The sequence below is a fragment of the Melozone crissalis genome, unplaced genomic scaffold, assembly GCF_028551555.1.
Source record: "Melozone crissalis strain CALT ecotype California unplaced genomic scaffold, PUWL_Pcris_2 ptg000027l_1, whole genome shotgun sequence".
In the NCBI taxonomy this organism is placed as follows: domain Eukaryota; kingdom Metazoa; phylum Chordata; class Aves; order Passeriformes; family Passerellidae; genus Melozone; species Melozone crissalis.
The window spans coordinates 21,367,107-21,381,084 of record NW_026535805.1 but is presented as its reverse complement, the minus strand read 5'-3'; the positions used below and the strand labels follow the sequence as shown (position 1 = coordinate 21,381,084).

At 36.5% G+C, this 13,978-nt stretch overlaps 1 protein-coding gene across 3 annotated transcripts in view; it reads left to right on the top strand.

The window, feature by feature from the left end:
* The window catches only part of PDE10A (phosphodiesterase 10A), a 342,086-nt gene that overhangs the window by 296,388 nt on the left and 31,720 nt on the right, over window positions 1-13,978 (top strand). For all 3 annotated transcript variants that reach the window (XM_054279385.1, XM_054279384.1, XM_054279383.1), the window contains 5 exons: window positions 2,756-2,896; window positions 5,259-5,414; window positions 8,064-8,114; window positions 9,938-9,996; window positions 12,567-12,618. In XM_054279385.1, coding sequence (XP_054135360.1) covers window positions 2,756-2,896; window positions 5,259-5,414; window positions 8,064-8,114; window positions 9,938-9,996; window positions 12,567-12,618 — 459 coding nt within the window. The remainder of the gene's footprint in view (window positions 1-2,755; window positions 2,897-5,258; window positions 5,415-8,063; window positions 8,115-9,937; window positions 9,997-12,566; window positions 12,619-13,978) is intronic.

Below are 13,978 nucleotides of genomic sequence, written 5' to 3'. Positions count from 1 at the left end.
TTGTTCTGCACAGTCATTTCTACCTCTGCAGTTAGGAGGAACAGTGGCAAATTTAAAACCTGTTGGGTAGTTAGAAAAGTTTTTAGATCACTGACCCCTTAGCCACAGGTTTGCAACTTTCCTTAGAAGCAGAATGGGATTGCTTCTGTAGCTCTTTTTTGCAGAAGCTGGAAGTAAAATAACGTTCACAAACTTTTTTCAGCATAGGGAAACTTGTTCACAGCAATACTTCATTGTGTTAGCAACAGAGGGGTTTACCGGACAGAATGATACACAAGGACACGGGAAAGACAGTGCTGGTGAAAGCAGCCTTAGCAGGCAATACTTCATAATGTCAACACAGGTTTTTGGCCACTGAAGGTGTGGGAGAAGTGAATTCTTTGTTTTCTGGTGCAAGTTGTTGTTTGGTTTTCTTCCTTTTTTTTTTTTGGTTTTTTGTTTTTGTTTTGAGAAGCTCTTTCTGAGAAGAGAAAGATTTGTGCATTGTATTATGTTTAGGGCTAGGTATGACTCAGGAGATGAGTGTGAAAAGCACATTTTACACACATAATTTAAGTAGCACAGTTACATTGCTATATGTAATGCATTGATACCATGGCAAAAATAATCAAATGTATCTGAAGCATAGAAAGAGCTGTGAATAAAAGAGTTATTCTTTGGCATCTTCAGCAAAATCAGCTTTGCTCTCTGTCCTGTTGATTTTGACTCATTCCACTACTACTTGGACTACATAAATCAGACTTTTAACATTCTGTTGCATCTCTACGTTTTGCAGTACTCTGCAGCAGAAACCACCTTTTCAGTTGCTTTTCCTATTATAAGAGTATATTTTAAATAGTAGATCTTAAGTATATAGTATAGCAGATTAGACTATGATATGTATTTCAGTATTTCTATGCTCTTTATATTTTACTACCTCTTTTATTTTTTGAAAATTATTTTATACAAGAACAGTGATCTAAATAAACAAAGATCTGTGGTTTCCTCAGTTTTATTAGAATAATGTCCTTTTTTTTTTTTTAGATCATGGTGTGCTTTTCTTGGCTATGTTATGTAAAATGTTCTTTTTCATTCTATTTAAGTGCATGTAAAAACATGAACTGAAGCTTATGAAGGCAAGCAGCTGTGAAGCTAAGTTTTTATTTAAAAATTATATGTATCGTTATTAGTTTATAAGCAAGTAAGAGTAAATGGAGCTTTTTATTGTGGTATATTGAGTAGACTTGTTCTGACATATTCAATGTATTGATTGGTTGGTTTTTGATTGTTTGGATGTTGATTTTTTTTAAATTGAATTCTTATAATTCATATGGAAAAATAAACATTCTGACTTTTCAAGTGCATCTTATTTCTAGGGGCCACACAAAGAAGCTGTGAGCATAAATGGGTTTGAAGAATAAGGTTCAGGTTTAGGATAAGAATAAACAATATTCCATGATTTCTTGTGCTTGTACTGTAATGCAAGACATCAAAATGGAGTAAATAAAGTGAATATTCAGCAGCTAGTCCATGGAAAAAGTAGCTTTCCTTCCAACTGAAAAAAATCACTTGTCAGTGCTAAAATAGTTTGGGGCAGCTCCATTTTCTTATTGTTTTTAAGACAGTTTAATTTTCATCTATACCACATGTTAGCAAATGAATCGTAAACTCACTTTCTTCTGGGTTGCTGGATGGAAAACTCACTTTCTTGTCTTGCTGAATTTTTTGGGACTGACTTTCTGCTTAAGAAAAAGGTAATCAGTTAGTGGTTTTGTCAGAATTTTGAGTGTTTTTCTTTTGAGCTTACTAAATACCCTGTTGGTTGGACTACTGTTTCTTCTTGGATAGACTTCAATCTTGTTTTGGCTATGAATTTCATACTTTTAATTGGCCATTTTTTTCCCTCAGCATAAAGTCCCAGCATTCTCCTTCCAACATGCTGGTAATTCATTACAGCTAAGGAATCTTCATCACTTCAGGAGTACCTTCTTATGGTGCATATATTGCATCTCTTTAGCTTCTGAACATTTCAGTGGGGTTGTTTTTTTTTTTAATTGTTTAGTACTAGTCCTTTATAACAGACCATGCATGTTTGTAAAGAAGGGAAAATTATGAGAGGATGCACCTGATATCATCACTTCATTTTCTACAGCTGATAGTAGAAGCTGAATTTTTGTATGCAAATTTTACCTGTAATAATCCATGCTAGAAAACAGCTTCTGTCTGATTGCAGCCCTAATGAAAGCAAATTTTGAGGGTGAAATTAATCAGCAGCACAACCTGTGGCCATTCTTAAGAGGAGTGTTAGTAATACATTGTGGTGTGGCATTGTCATCTATCTCTGGTGTATATAACAAGAAGTTTAAATATTATCTCTACTCTTTGAGTATTTTCTATTGCAGTAAATGAGGGTGTCGTAGGTAAAAAAATTAAGATAATGTTTTTCTTACAAGGTAATGTTATCTTGAGTGAGTCTTGTATGCTGTGTATTATGTGTTCAAAGTAAATGCAATCCTACCCTGATAAAAATAACAAGTGACTTAAGTTATCCACTGTGCTCCCCAGGAGTTGTGCTGGAGTTACCTGGATGACTTTAGAGTGGAGTTTTCTAAGATTTCAGAAGAATTAAGCATAGTTTATTCAACTACTTTTCATTGTCAAAAGCTGTGTTTCTCTACATTATCTACTTTATTGTACATAACTGTAAAAGTAATCATGCTTTCTAATTGCTTTTCTTCCCTTTTTTTTCTCTCTTTTTTTTTTTCTTTCTAACTAGAGTCTGTGTGTATTCACACCACCAGGAGCTAAAGAAGGACACCCACGACTCATTCCTGCAGGACCCATTGCACATGGCACTACTGTATCTGCTTATGTAGCCAGATCCAGAAAAACGTTGTTAGTAGAAGATATTCTGGGGGTAAAAAGCTTTATTTTCATAATGAGATATTGCAGCATGTTCTTAGAATGAATGTGTTGATGCTGAAATGTTTATTGAGATGAACATTTAATTATAGAATTTACATCTATCCCGATACCAGGAAGGTAAATCTGAGTTTGGATTAGTTGATGGAATAATTTCAGAATACTTCATTTACTTCTAGTTTTACAGGTTTGAGGTTTTTTTGACTTTGGGTTATTTTATCTTTTTTTTTGGTTGTCAGGTAAAGGACATGATGGAACTACCATCAATAGGAAAAAACAACCAATTAAAACTCCTGTCTTCTTGGTCTTGAAATATTAACCCCAAACAAGAAGACTTTCATGTAGTCGATCAAATTTGATTTAATTTTAATACAGGGCTGACACTGACAAGAATGTCAGTTAGAATTCTGATCATTAGGCAGGATTTTTATCTCTGCATATTCTAAAGTAAAGCTAAAATACTGATAGTGTCAGTAGATCTACATGAAAAGTGCAGTAACGTAACTGATATCAAAATTCAAGCCTTTTTCTGTAACAGGAGTTGGAAGTTCCTGAGGTGACATTCTGATAATTCTTGGCACTCTGTATGTCTGTCCTTTTTAATTTTTTTGAACAGTTCATCCATTAGTTGCATTTATACAATTTTATGAAATTGGTTTTCAAACTGTACTTTGAGTAAGCACTTTATGATTAGTTGGTTTTGAGAACACCAAGGAAGTTTACATTTTCTTCTCTCTTCAATGTTCCCTATCTTTTCAAGTTCTTCCCAGAATCACAATTGTTAGATACTGTGACTGAAAAAAAAAAAAAAAAGGAACATTGCTGCCTCTACTTTTAACAAAATTTTTTAAAAAAAATATGACCTTAGTGGAGCAAACATGAGCTATAAACAAGTACCAAATGCCTAATGTGAGTACACTTAAACAGAGCCACAAAACTGAAAGGCAGAAACTGCTTTCCCTGTAGTAATAGTCAGTGCTTTCTCCACTCTCTGGGCTATTTAGATTTCATGTGTTTGTATATTTTTTTCAGTTAAAAGGTTTAAATTGTTATTGGTAATTTCCAATTAATATCATTATATCCTTACATACAAGAGTTCTGTATTTTGATTTTACTGAAATCATGGGGTTAGTGAGGAGGAGTTTTGAAATTTTTTCTTGGTTTAATATTTGTGATTCATTGATCAAACAGCAAGATTCATTTTGGTGAGATGGTTTGCCTTTGTGTGATTTTAGAAGCTTCTCAACAGCAAAAGGGAAACACATGCAGGTAGACTTGCCAGCCCTTTTTTGTGGGAGGACAGAACTAAAAAGAGAAAGCAGAAGGCTCGTGTTTCAAAGTGCTTCCCACTCTCTTTTGTCTGTCATTTGTTCAAATTGATTGTCATCTTAGTAATTAAGGTAGAGATTACTTGCTGTTTTCTTTGAGAAGTGAGAGATTTTGATCAGCCTTGAAGGGGTGTCTTTCTTGCCTAAGCACAGCCTGCAGGGAAGGTGTGAATCAGGTACCGAAGGACTGATGTGCACGAAGTGGGTCTTGCACGCTTGGCACTGGGCAGTGACTGCCGCACTGACTGTGACATCCAGGTGCTTTCTTAGGCCTGCCTGAGTTTTCCTACATGGGGAAGTGAAGCCATAAAGCCTTGAACATGATCTATGCAGATTGAAAGTTATGTATTTGGGCCTTACATAGAAGCTGGTAGGGTTATTTGAACATTTGTTTCTGTATCTTTTGCGCCAGTTTATTCAGGATGCGTAAGAAGAGGAAGAAGATGCTTACTCTCATGTGTAGTTTTTTGGGAATGCATTTTCCTCCTCAAGAGTTGGTTGAGGATTAGAACTGTATAACCTAAAGCCTTAGCCTCAAGTTTCAGTTTTTGTTTTCTTGCAAGCACTGTTGTCTACTCTTAATGCTGAGATCTGGGAAGTCCACTTTGTGATTACAAATTCTTTAGGGTTTTTTGGAGGGAAGGATGTTGGGTGGTAGTAGTCTTGTTTGGGCTTTTATTTAATCTGGAGTGGCATTGGCAATAATGTGCTGTTTTTTCTGCCTGTGAGAATAGAGAAAAAAGCATTATATAAACAAACTCAAATCTGGGTGTAACATCACAGCTAATTGTGACCTTACATCAATAAAGTTATCTGTATATGTAAATTAATGCTGGGATTTCAAAATTACATTTTTTAGTTGCTGTCTTACTACTGTGTAGAAGTTATGCTGAGAGATGAGTTTTTGTGACTTTTGTGATTTTCCTGCAGATTTGTTCAGATAGGAGGAGGAGGAAAACATCAGTACATCTTTGCTGTTAATGCTTTATCAGATATCACATTTTATCAGATTATGTTTGCATTTTCTAGGATGAGCGATTTCCCAAAGGTACTGGACTGGAGTCGGGGACCCGTATCCAATCTGTTCTGTGTCTGCCAATTGTCACAGCGATTGGTGACCTGATTGGTATCCTGGAGCTTTACCGTCACTGGGGCAAAGAAGCTTTCCACCACAGTCACCAAGAGGTGAGCTCCTGTGCAGCCTTTGCCCACTCCCTCACCACGGTCAGGACTTCACTCCCATCCCTCCCCCCACTCCAAACTTCCTCCTCTTGCTCTTCTCGTGAGTTTATATCTTTTTCATGCTGGCTTTTTTTATTATTGAAAAGAAAATAGGTGGTGATTTGAATTTTCAGTCAGAGGAGATAAAACATACAATTACAGGGGCACATAAAGAATTTTACCCTGTGTTCTTTTGTGGATATCAGATTAAAAGTTTCCGTATTGATTATAAACTCAATACGGAGTTGTTCGAGAAGTTAACACAGGGCAGGTAAATGAAATGTAAGTGTAAATCAAACATCAAAGCCCAAAATCACAATGATCAGTTATCTGAGTCTCAATCTTAACTTTCCAGTACAACTTTGTTTTACATTTTGGTAAGATTTAAAAAAAAACTTTAGTTTACTCTTTGGTGTAGCTTCTAAAGTAATGAACCCCATCGTAAAACAGTGTTGCAATGTTACAGCAACAGTTTATCGCGTCTCAGTGCTGAGTCTTGCAGGAGGGGAAAGAGATTTTACTTTAAATCAAAAGTGAAGGAAAAGAGGTTTCTGATCTTTGCATTCGTATTTTTACTGCCACATGTGCTCCAGCACCAAGATGAGTCTGTCTAGGTGGTATTTCCAGTTCCAGGTATCCAGGTGGTGCCTCCAGAATTCCTTGCAGCAGAAGGACAAGGCATGCTGTCTGCTGAGTCTTTGTGATCTCCTGGTTTCTTTCTAGGTTGACAACCATGTGTTGGTTTTGGGTCAGACTTTTCTTTAGCTTTTAGCAGCTGATAGCTTTTGTCTCTCTCTAGCCTGTCCCGTCTCTGTGAATTGTCAGGATCACTGTCCTTTGTCTCCTGACTTAGATGCCTTTAGAAAGTGTGTATAGAAGTGCTGGTACCTGGATGACCTACCAGTCAAGGTGATGCTCATAAAGCTCTCCTCTGCTTTTTTTAACTTCTGATGCTTCCTTATCCAGATATTCTCATTCATACTCATCTTCCCCTTTCCATGACTGTTCTGCATGCATTACTCTGTTCATACAAGTCCTCTGTAGCTGTGTTGTCCGTACATGTCCATGTGTCAATCTGAAGTTAGGAGCTGTTAGGCAAATACAAATAGATTTGAAAACTGAGCAGGTGTTGCAAAGGCTCTTGATGTACTAAAGGTGTTCAAAGTACATTCTTGCTCTCAGGTCAGGGTGAAGATCCCTGTTATGCCCCATTAACATGTCTCTGATGTAAAGATGAATTTCTTCTCTGTGCCATCCCCCAGAGAAGGGAATCTGAACACACAGGACAAAATGGAGTGAGTTCTAGCCAGGTGTGTTGTCTTGAAAGGTATGAGATCCACCATGGTGCAGTTTAGCTGTACTGAACAGGAATTACTTGTGTGAAAAGGACAGAAGATATTCAGGCCTCCCAAAGAAGGAAAACAGCAGCAGTATTTGTCAAGTGTATATTTTGTTTATCAGTAAGCTAAGTACTTTGGCATTCATCTGATGTTTACATGTGCATATTAGTTCTGTAGTCAGTGCCACTTGAGCTTGTTGTCACACCTTGTATTTTTTCACCAGTAGACAGAGGTCAAGGTAGGGAACTAGATTAGTGTGATGGTGCCACTGTCCTTGCTCAGAGAACAAAGAACAGGCATTCATACAAAACCAGGCTTCATTCATTCTGCAGCCTACACACAATGTATTTAATTTTTTAAATTGTCCTATTACATTAATCAATCTACGATGAAGATAAGTCTCAGACGTGCATTTTTTAATGAAAATATGAATGGTTTATGTTTTATGAAATAGCTTCTATAGCTAAAGTTCATGAATGTTCTACTTGGAAAAGACTGGCTGCTGAATGAAAGTATTTTATTAGTAAATTAAAAATATTTTAAGGTCACTTTCTGAGTTTTCTAAAGCATTCTTTTCATTTTCAGGTTTCAGAAAGCCTTTGGATGCCATTAGCAATTTTTATGAAATGTGTGCAAAGTGTTCCGTTTAAAGATATAAAATAAAAAAATACCTTAGGAGGGCATGCAAAAGCTGACCTCTTGTGCTTCTGTTCCCTGTGTTCCTTTAAAGCTCCTGTACTTCAAGGACAGGAGATTATGCATGGTAGCACATCATAGTTAGCTGCAGTTTACATGACATTTGTTTGAAATGTTGCCTGGAAACTGTCATACTTCAAACACTTGAACTGAGGGATCAGGTCTGGTTCTTCTGCCACCTAAACAGTAATGAGAGAAACAGTGCCTGTTTACAGCTGGAAGTAGCTATTGCTGAAGAGATAGAGCCCCAAAAAGCTGTTAAGGCAGATTTTATTTCTATGGTAGATGCCTTTCAACAGTATAATTTTTAAAGCCCTTGGCTTATGAGATGTTTGTTTTGATGTTGTATTTTTGAGCTCATGGCTGCTTCTGAAAACCTTGGTAAGCTCTAAAACTGAAACACTTGCAAGTACATTGAGACTTTGGCAAAATAACTGTCTTCCCTTAAATTGTTACTGCCTGATTGTCTAAAACAGCTCAGTCAATTTGCTTAGCAGGTAGGTAGAGAAAAGAGGCATGTCACTGATGTGCAGTTTTCAAGGTTTCTTCAGAGAGCGTTTCTTCTCTTTTGTTGCAGGTTGCAACAGCAAATCTTGCATGGGCTTCAGTAGCAATACATCAAGTACAAGTAAGTGTGAGTGGTTTTTCATTTTTTTTTTATTCTGTATCCTGTCTTCCAGAATGTATTTAGTAGGAGCATGGACTGTGATCAGATTTAACTGGAGGTCATTGCTAAAGCATTGCTTAGAGCCCATTCCTTGAACTTGGAAAAATATGCTAACATGTTTGGTGTTTGTTGAACCAGTTTTTCCTCACTTGCAATCATGGATCAAATAACAAACAATATTTGTACTAAAGGAAAGAAATTTGAACAAACTAGATAAATAATGATTAAAGCAGATTTATCACAACAACTTTGCAGGATTGTTTTGTTTTCTTTTTCTTGTAGAAAGTCAACTGCTAGGCTAACTGGTTGCTTTCCTCCTGCTTGGGTATTCAGTTTGAAATGATGAAGTGTTGCTAGCAAAGCCTATTTTAAGCCATCCTCACTAGCTGCTTCGTGGTCCTGTAACTACTGTCACTAAGGATGCTTCATGCTGTCCCTAGCTGGGTGCCTAATGGAGCTTCAGTGTCAAGCTGCTCTAGCAAACCCCAGCAGCTTTGCTAATAGCTTTTGTTACTTCATCTAGCAGAGGATGGTAACACTGAAACCAAACATGTTCTGTCAACTCAGAGAAGATGCTAAAATAGATTCTTCTGTCAACTCCCAGGAGGAAATTCATGACATTCTTTTTTTCAAGGTGTCTTTCACACACTTGTCAGAAGACATGCAGAAAGCTTCCCGCTTTTCTCTTGTAGTCTCTAATCTTTTCTGCTTCTGTGCTGGAAGTCACTGACTTTGGGGTGGTCATTCCCATCTAGGCAGAATTGGCTGGCACAGGCTATTGTACACTAGTAGAATTGCATTTGCATGCAGTTGTAGCTTCACCTGTGTAGGAATTGCTCTCTCCTTGATTGAGAAGTCTGTCACATCTAACAAAACACAACAGGGAAAGTTAAGCTCAAGCTTGTCCATTTTTATTTCTCTTCATTCTTCTGAGCAGAGGGCTTGCTCTTCCCAAGTTTTTTTGCGAGAGAAGAATGTAAGAATTTTGACCTGGCATTTTGTATCTACTTTGCACAGATGAAAGATATTACTAATTCAAAGTGATACTTCTGTTAGTGTAAAATGTACAAGCAGTAGAGGTTTCTTCACTTTTGGCCTCATTGCTTGCTCTAGTAATATACAGATGTACAATTGTGTTTCAGATACTGAGTATGCAAATATGTCAAGTAAAAATACAAATTGAAAGCTTTGCTTCATCTAACATTTTGCTTCTAAAAAGAAGTATGCATACTATTTTCTGTATTCATATTCATGCTGATTTCTCCCTGAGTTGAGCATATATCATCTGCTGCTTAGCTTAGTTAAACTTGTCTGATGTCAGACTACAGTTGTGTCTATATGCTACTTTGCAGCCTGGAAAAAGTGGCAAAAATGTGGTAAGGGAGAAGGGAAACAAAATATTTGACACTCTCAGAAGATCTGAGGGTCTGGATAAGGAAATGTTCATTCCATAATCACAGTCAGTGACAGCCTTTGAGACAGCATGAACAAGTGTAAAAACCAACAGATTTAAGTGAGTCTTAGGAAAGATTTTACTTGTGTTTCACAGTTTTAGTTCAGCAGCTAGATAGCTAAGATTGAAACCCAGCACACAAATTCAGCTTTAATTTTATACCGTGCTGTAGCAGATATGTGTGTGTGTATATATATATATATGTACACGCGTATGTACACACACACACAAGTACTGGTGGTTTTTTTCATACAAACTAAAGGGATGGGACTTGAGTTTCCCTGTGGCATCAGTGTTCTGGAGCAAATGGTTCTATGATCTGTGCTTCCAGGTGTGCCGGGGCCTTGCCAAGCAGACTGAACTGAATGACTTCTTGCTTGATGTATCGAAGTAAGTGTGGTGTGCAAGATAATCTCATGAGTTTTTGATAAGCTTTTCTAGCCTGGCTCTTCCAATCTACCTGTGTTCACTCAGTAGCAGTAGTGGAAGCCACTCACTGTGGCTCACAAGCAGGTGCAAAGGCACACTTGAGAGGGTGGGCAAACTTCAGCACAGGGACAAGAACAAGTGGGATGTGTGGCAGTGGTGTATCCCTTTCATAATTTTTTTTGTGGTGGTGGTGCAGATGAAAACGTCACATTCATTTATACCTCACAGAGTTTATTTATTCTTGTGGTCTTTTGCATGGGGTTTTTTCCTCTTTTTTTCCCCACCTCTTCTGTCAGAGTTAAATGTGGCCATCTTTTTAGCAGTGAAAAATAGGCTTGGTGTCTCATGGCAATTTTAGAAGGTTTGAAAGGACTTTACAGCAAGTTATTTAGTAAGCTTCAGCTTCCCTGTTTTTCCCAACAACTTTTTGGATATGAATGCATGTATTCTTAAAAATATGGATTTCAGAGTTAAATCCTTTAAGAATCAGGGTTGCCACATGGTTGCTCTTCCTGTTCATTTTCTGAAGGATCTCTTTTAATTTTCAAAGACTTTTATTGCATGTAATATGTTTGCTTTTAATTTCTTGTCACTATAAGGCAATGTTAATTTGAAAGCATGGAAAGAGTATGAAAGCTTGAGCTTACACTTGCAAAATCAGTTTAGTGTCTTAGGTGATCTGCTCTTCCTTCATCTCTTTTTGTTTGTCACTGCTGTAAGAATCTTTAAAGACAAAGATAACCAATAAATTAAAAGATAAACCAGAGCTGTACTTCTGATAAATTGATCTGGAGTGCTTAACAGTGTTTTATGAAACTAGTTGGAGGAAAAATTTGAAAGTGCATCACAAAGTAGTGATGATACTGTGGAAAAATGAGATGTCTTGTATTTTTGCTGCAAACACTTGTCTGGGTCTTGAACAGTTCTCAAGCTGATGAGATTAGAGGATATCCCAGATTCCTATGCCATTGCTCAGGAATGTAGGCAGCCAAGCTGACCCAGCTGGAAGGGAGAGTAATAAACTACAGGGAGGAGTCTGCCCCTTGCAAGGAGGGCAAGCTGGTTGTATCCAGATGTTTCTCCATACTTTTCCTCAGGATGACAATTTTTTTAAATTTCAACATGATTCAGAGCATGTCTCCCAAAGGGCATTCTTACCAAGTCTTGCACTATTATATTCCTTTCCAGAGTGCTTTTATGTTGCTAACATCCATACTGAACTAGTTTACCAAAAACTATAATAATCTGTCCAGATTTATGAAGTGGCAATTTTTTTTCTTGAACTAGCATAGTGTTGAGATTGTTTTAAAGAATTTTGTAATTGTTTTAAGTTTTTAAGATAATAAGTAGTAAGTACTGCAAATATTTATTATGCCTTTCTGTAGGAGAATAATTCTTAGCTAGTATTATAATTTCCTAGAGTTTTTAGTTTCAATGACAGAAGAAAGTTTGTATTTTAAGACACAAAACTGGGATATCATTTAATAATATCTTCATGAACTTCATATAGGCACAGACTTGTATCAGCAAGAAAATAATTAGATGCCTCTTGGAAGTGGTCTGTATCTTTTCTAACATGGAAGGAGAATTTCCTCTTCAGTGAGGAAATGGTTACTGTGCAATGTCACTGGGACATGTTCTGTAACATTTTAGAAAGGGCAGAGTATTCAGTGCTCCACCTCTTCATGCCCTTGACGATGTCAGACCAGTGCATTTTGTATCTCCTTTCCCCTAGATCCAAACAGAACTGAGCTGTGTATATATTCAAGGCCACAGGACAATGCCTTTTGTCTGCTGGGAACATTGTAATCTGAGGGTTATTAATACTTGGCTTGTGGAAGATTTAGATTTCTTTTACTAATAAGTTTGATCTTTATCTTTCAATGTTCTTGACTGTCCTTGAACAGTTACCACTTTGCTGTGAAACTGAGATTTTTTTCAAAAAACTTTTTTATTTTTTAAGTCACAAGATCATTCCCTTTCTTCAACTTCAACTGTTGTTCATAGAGAAAACTCATGAAGAGTTTCTTAAATAGTTTCTTAAATCCTTTTAACTAGTGTTAAGGATTAGATAATATGACATGGAGTTAGCCAATTTTTGGTATTTTAAAAGAAATTTTTTTGTCATTGTTTTCTACTTCTTTTCTTTTCCTTTTCTCTTCTACTTTTAAAATTTTCAGTGTGTTAGAGGTGCCAAAGCATTTTGATGCATTCTTGGTATTGCTCAGCAGGAGCCTATTCAGTTCACAGCAAGCAATATTTGGTAGTCTTTTCCATTTTCTACAGAGCAAATTCTATGTATAATAAAGCATATTCTCAGTTCTGTAGAATAATTGCTCAAGGGAACAGAGCTAGGACCATTTCTTAATTCCCTTGTGCTGTAGCAAGCCAGTCAGTGATTTTCAAGGTGCAGTGGTTTGTCCTCACCTTTTCTGGCTCCATGTTAAGCTGTAGTGAAACAAGAGCCCCTGGAATAATATGAGAAATGTTTGACTAAATGCCAATGTTTACTGACTTCTCTTTCTCTGCAGAACATATTTTGATAATATAGTTGCAATAGATTCTCTACTTGAACATATAATGGTAAGTTGTCTTTTTCACCTCTAAGTTTATTAGTTGTAGGTAGTAAAGTCCTTTGTTCTCCTTTCATTGAAGACATTATGTCATTGAAATATATGAGCTGTTTGTAGTGAACACATAATACAAACAGTATTAACATGTCTATACAGAAAAGGTGGTAAAGGATGGCTTGATTTCTCATTTTTGCAACAACTTCTGTTCACAGCTTTCATCAGGAATGAAACAGCACTGTGTCTGAACTAAGTGGTTACTATTGTGTTCTGCGAAAGTTTGAAAATTGTAACAGAAAGGCTTCTGGTTTTCTTTTTATTTTAGTATGTTATATTGATTCCTTCTTCTAAATTCAATCTGCTACATGCTACAAAACTCTGCTGAAGAAGTTACTGTCTGTAGCAGGGGGATATAGTTTAAAAATTACTCCTGGGATTTTTTTTCCAATTGTTGAATGAGATGTGTAAGACCTTGGAAAACTACACCCATAACTAGAGTGACAGTCAGTCAATGTTTTATAGAAACCACTAAAGCCAAATGGTTAGTTCTTCCCATTGAAATAACTATTTAATGACTTAAAGTACTGTTCAGAAGCAATTTATGAGTTTCTAAATCAATTTTGAATTCAGAATTATTTCCTGAATAGTGTTAACAAATGTGGGTGAACTGGCTGTTTGTAACGTTTTGAGTGTTTGACATGTGAATTATGCTTTTTAGCTTTATGCACATTCATTGCATTCTGCAGTTCTTTTTCCTAAGTGTAAACCTGAATCAGGTCTGTGATTACCATTGTTTAAAATCTGCACATTCAAAAAATTACTTTTCAACAATGCTCTGATGCATGCCCCAGTCTTCAAAGTGATATTCTTAGCTAGACTATTCAAAGACAGCTATGTTAGAATGCAAACAACAATAAAGTGGTTTTATTTAGAAACATGAATTAGTAATGGAAAATATTCTGCAGTGTTTGTGTTATTCTAGTTAGTACACAGTCAAGAATTCTGCACATAGGACGTTTCTGAAAATTGACTTTTCCAATTTAAATGAACCTCTTAAAAATAGCTTAGCATTTAAAAGAACTGGTACAACATAACATATGGCATTGAGAACAAATATTGATATTCCTCACTGTTCTTCCCTGTGAATAGAGATCTGGTGGAAAACACAATTGGCAGTAAAATGTGCTTACTCTTATGTCATCTTTTCCAACACTTGGCTGCATCATGATTCTGTGTTTTAACCTGTGTGATGTTTCATACTCAGCTTCCTTTATAGCTGTAGCTGTTGTCTCTTTCTTGAGCCCATTAGCTGAATTATGAGTTTGTACATTTACTGCCATTTTATGGGAGCGTCCTTTTACCATGATGTGGCT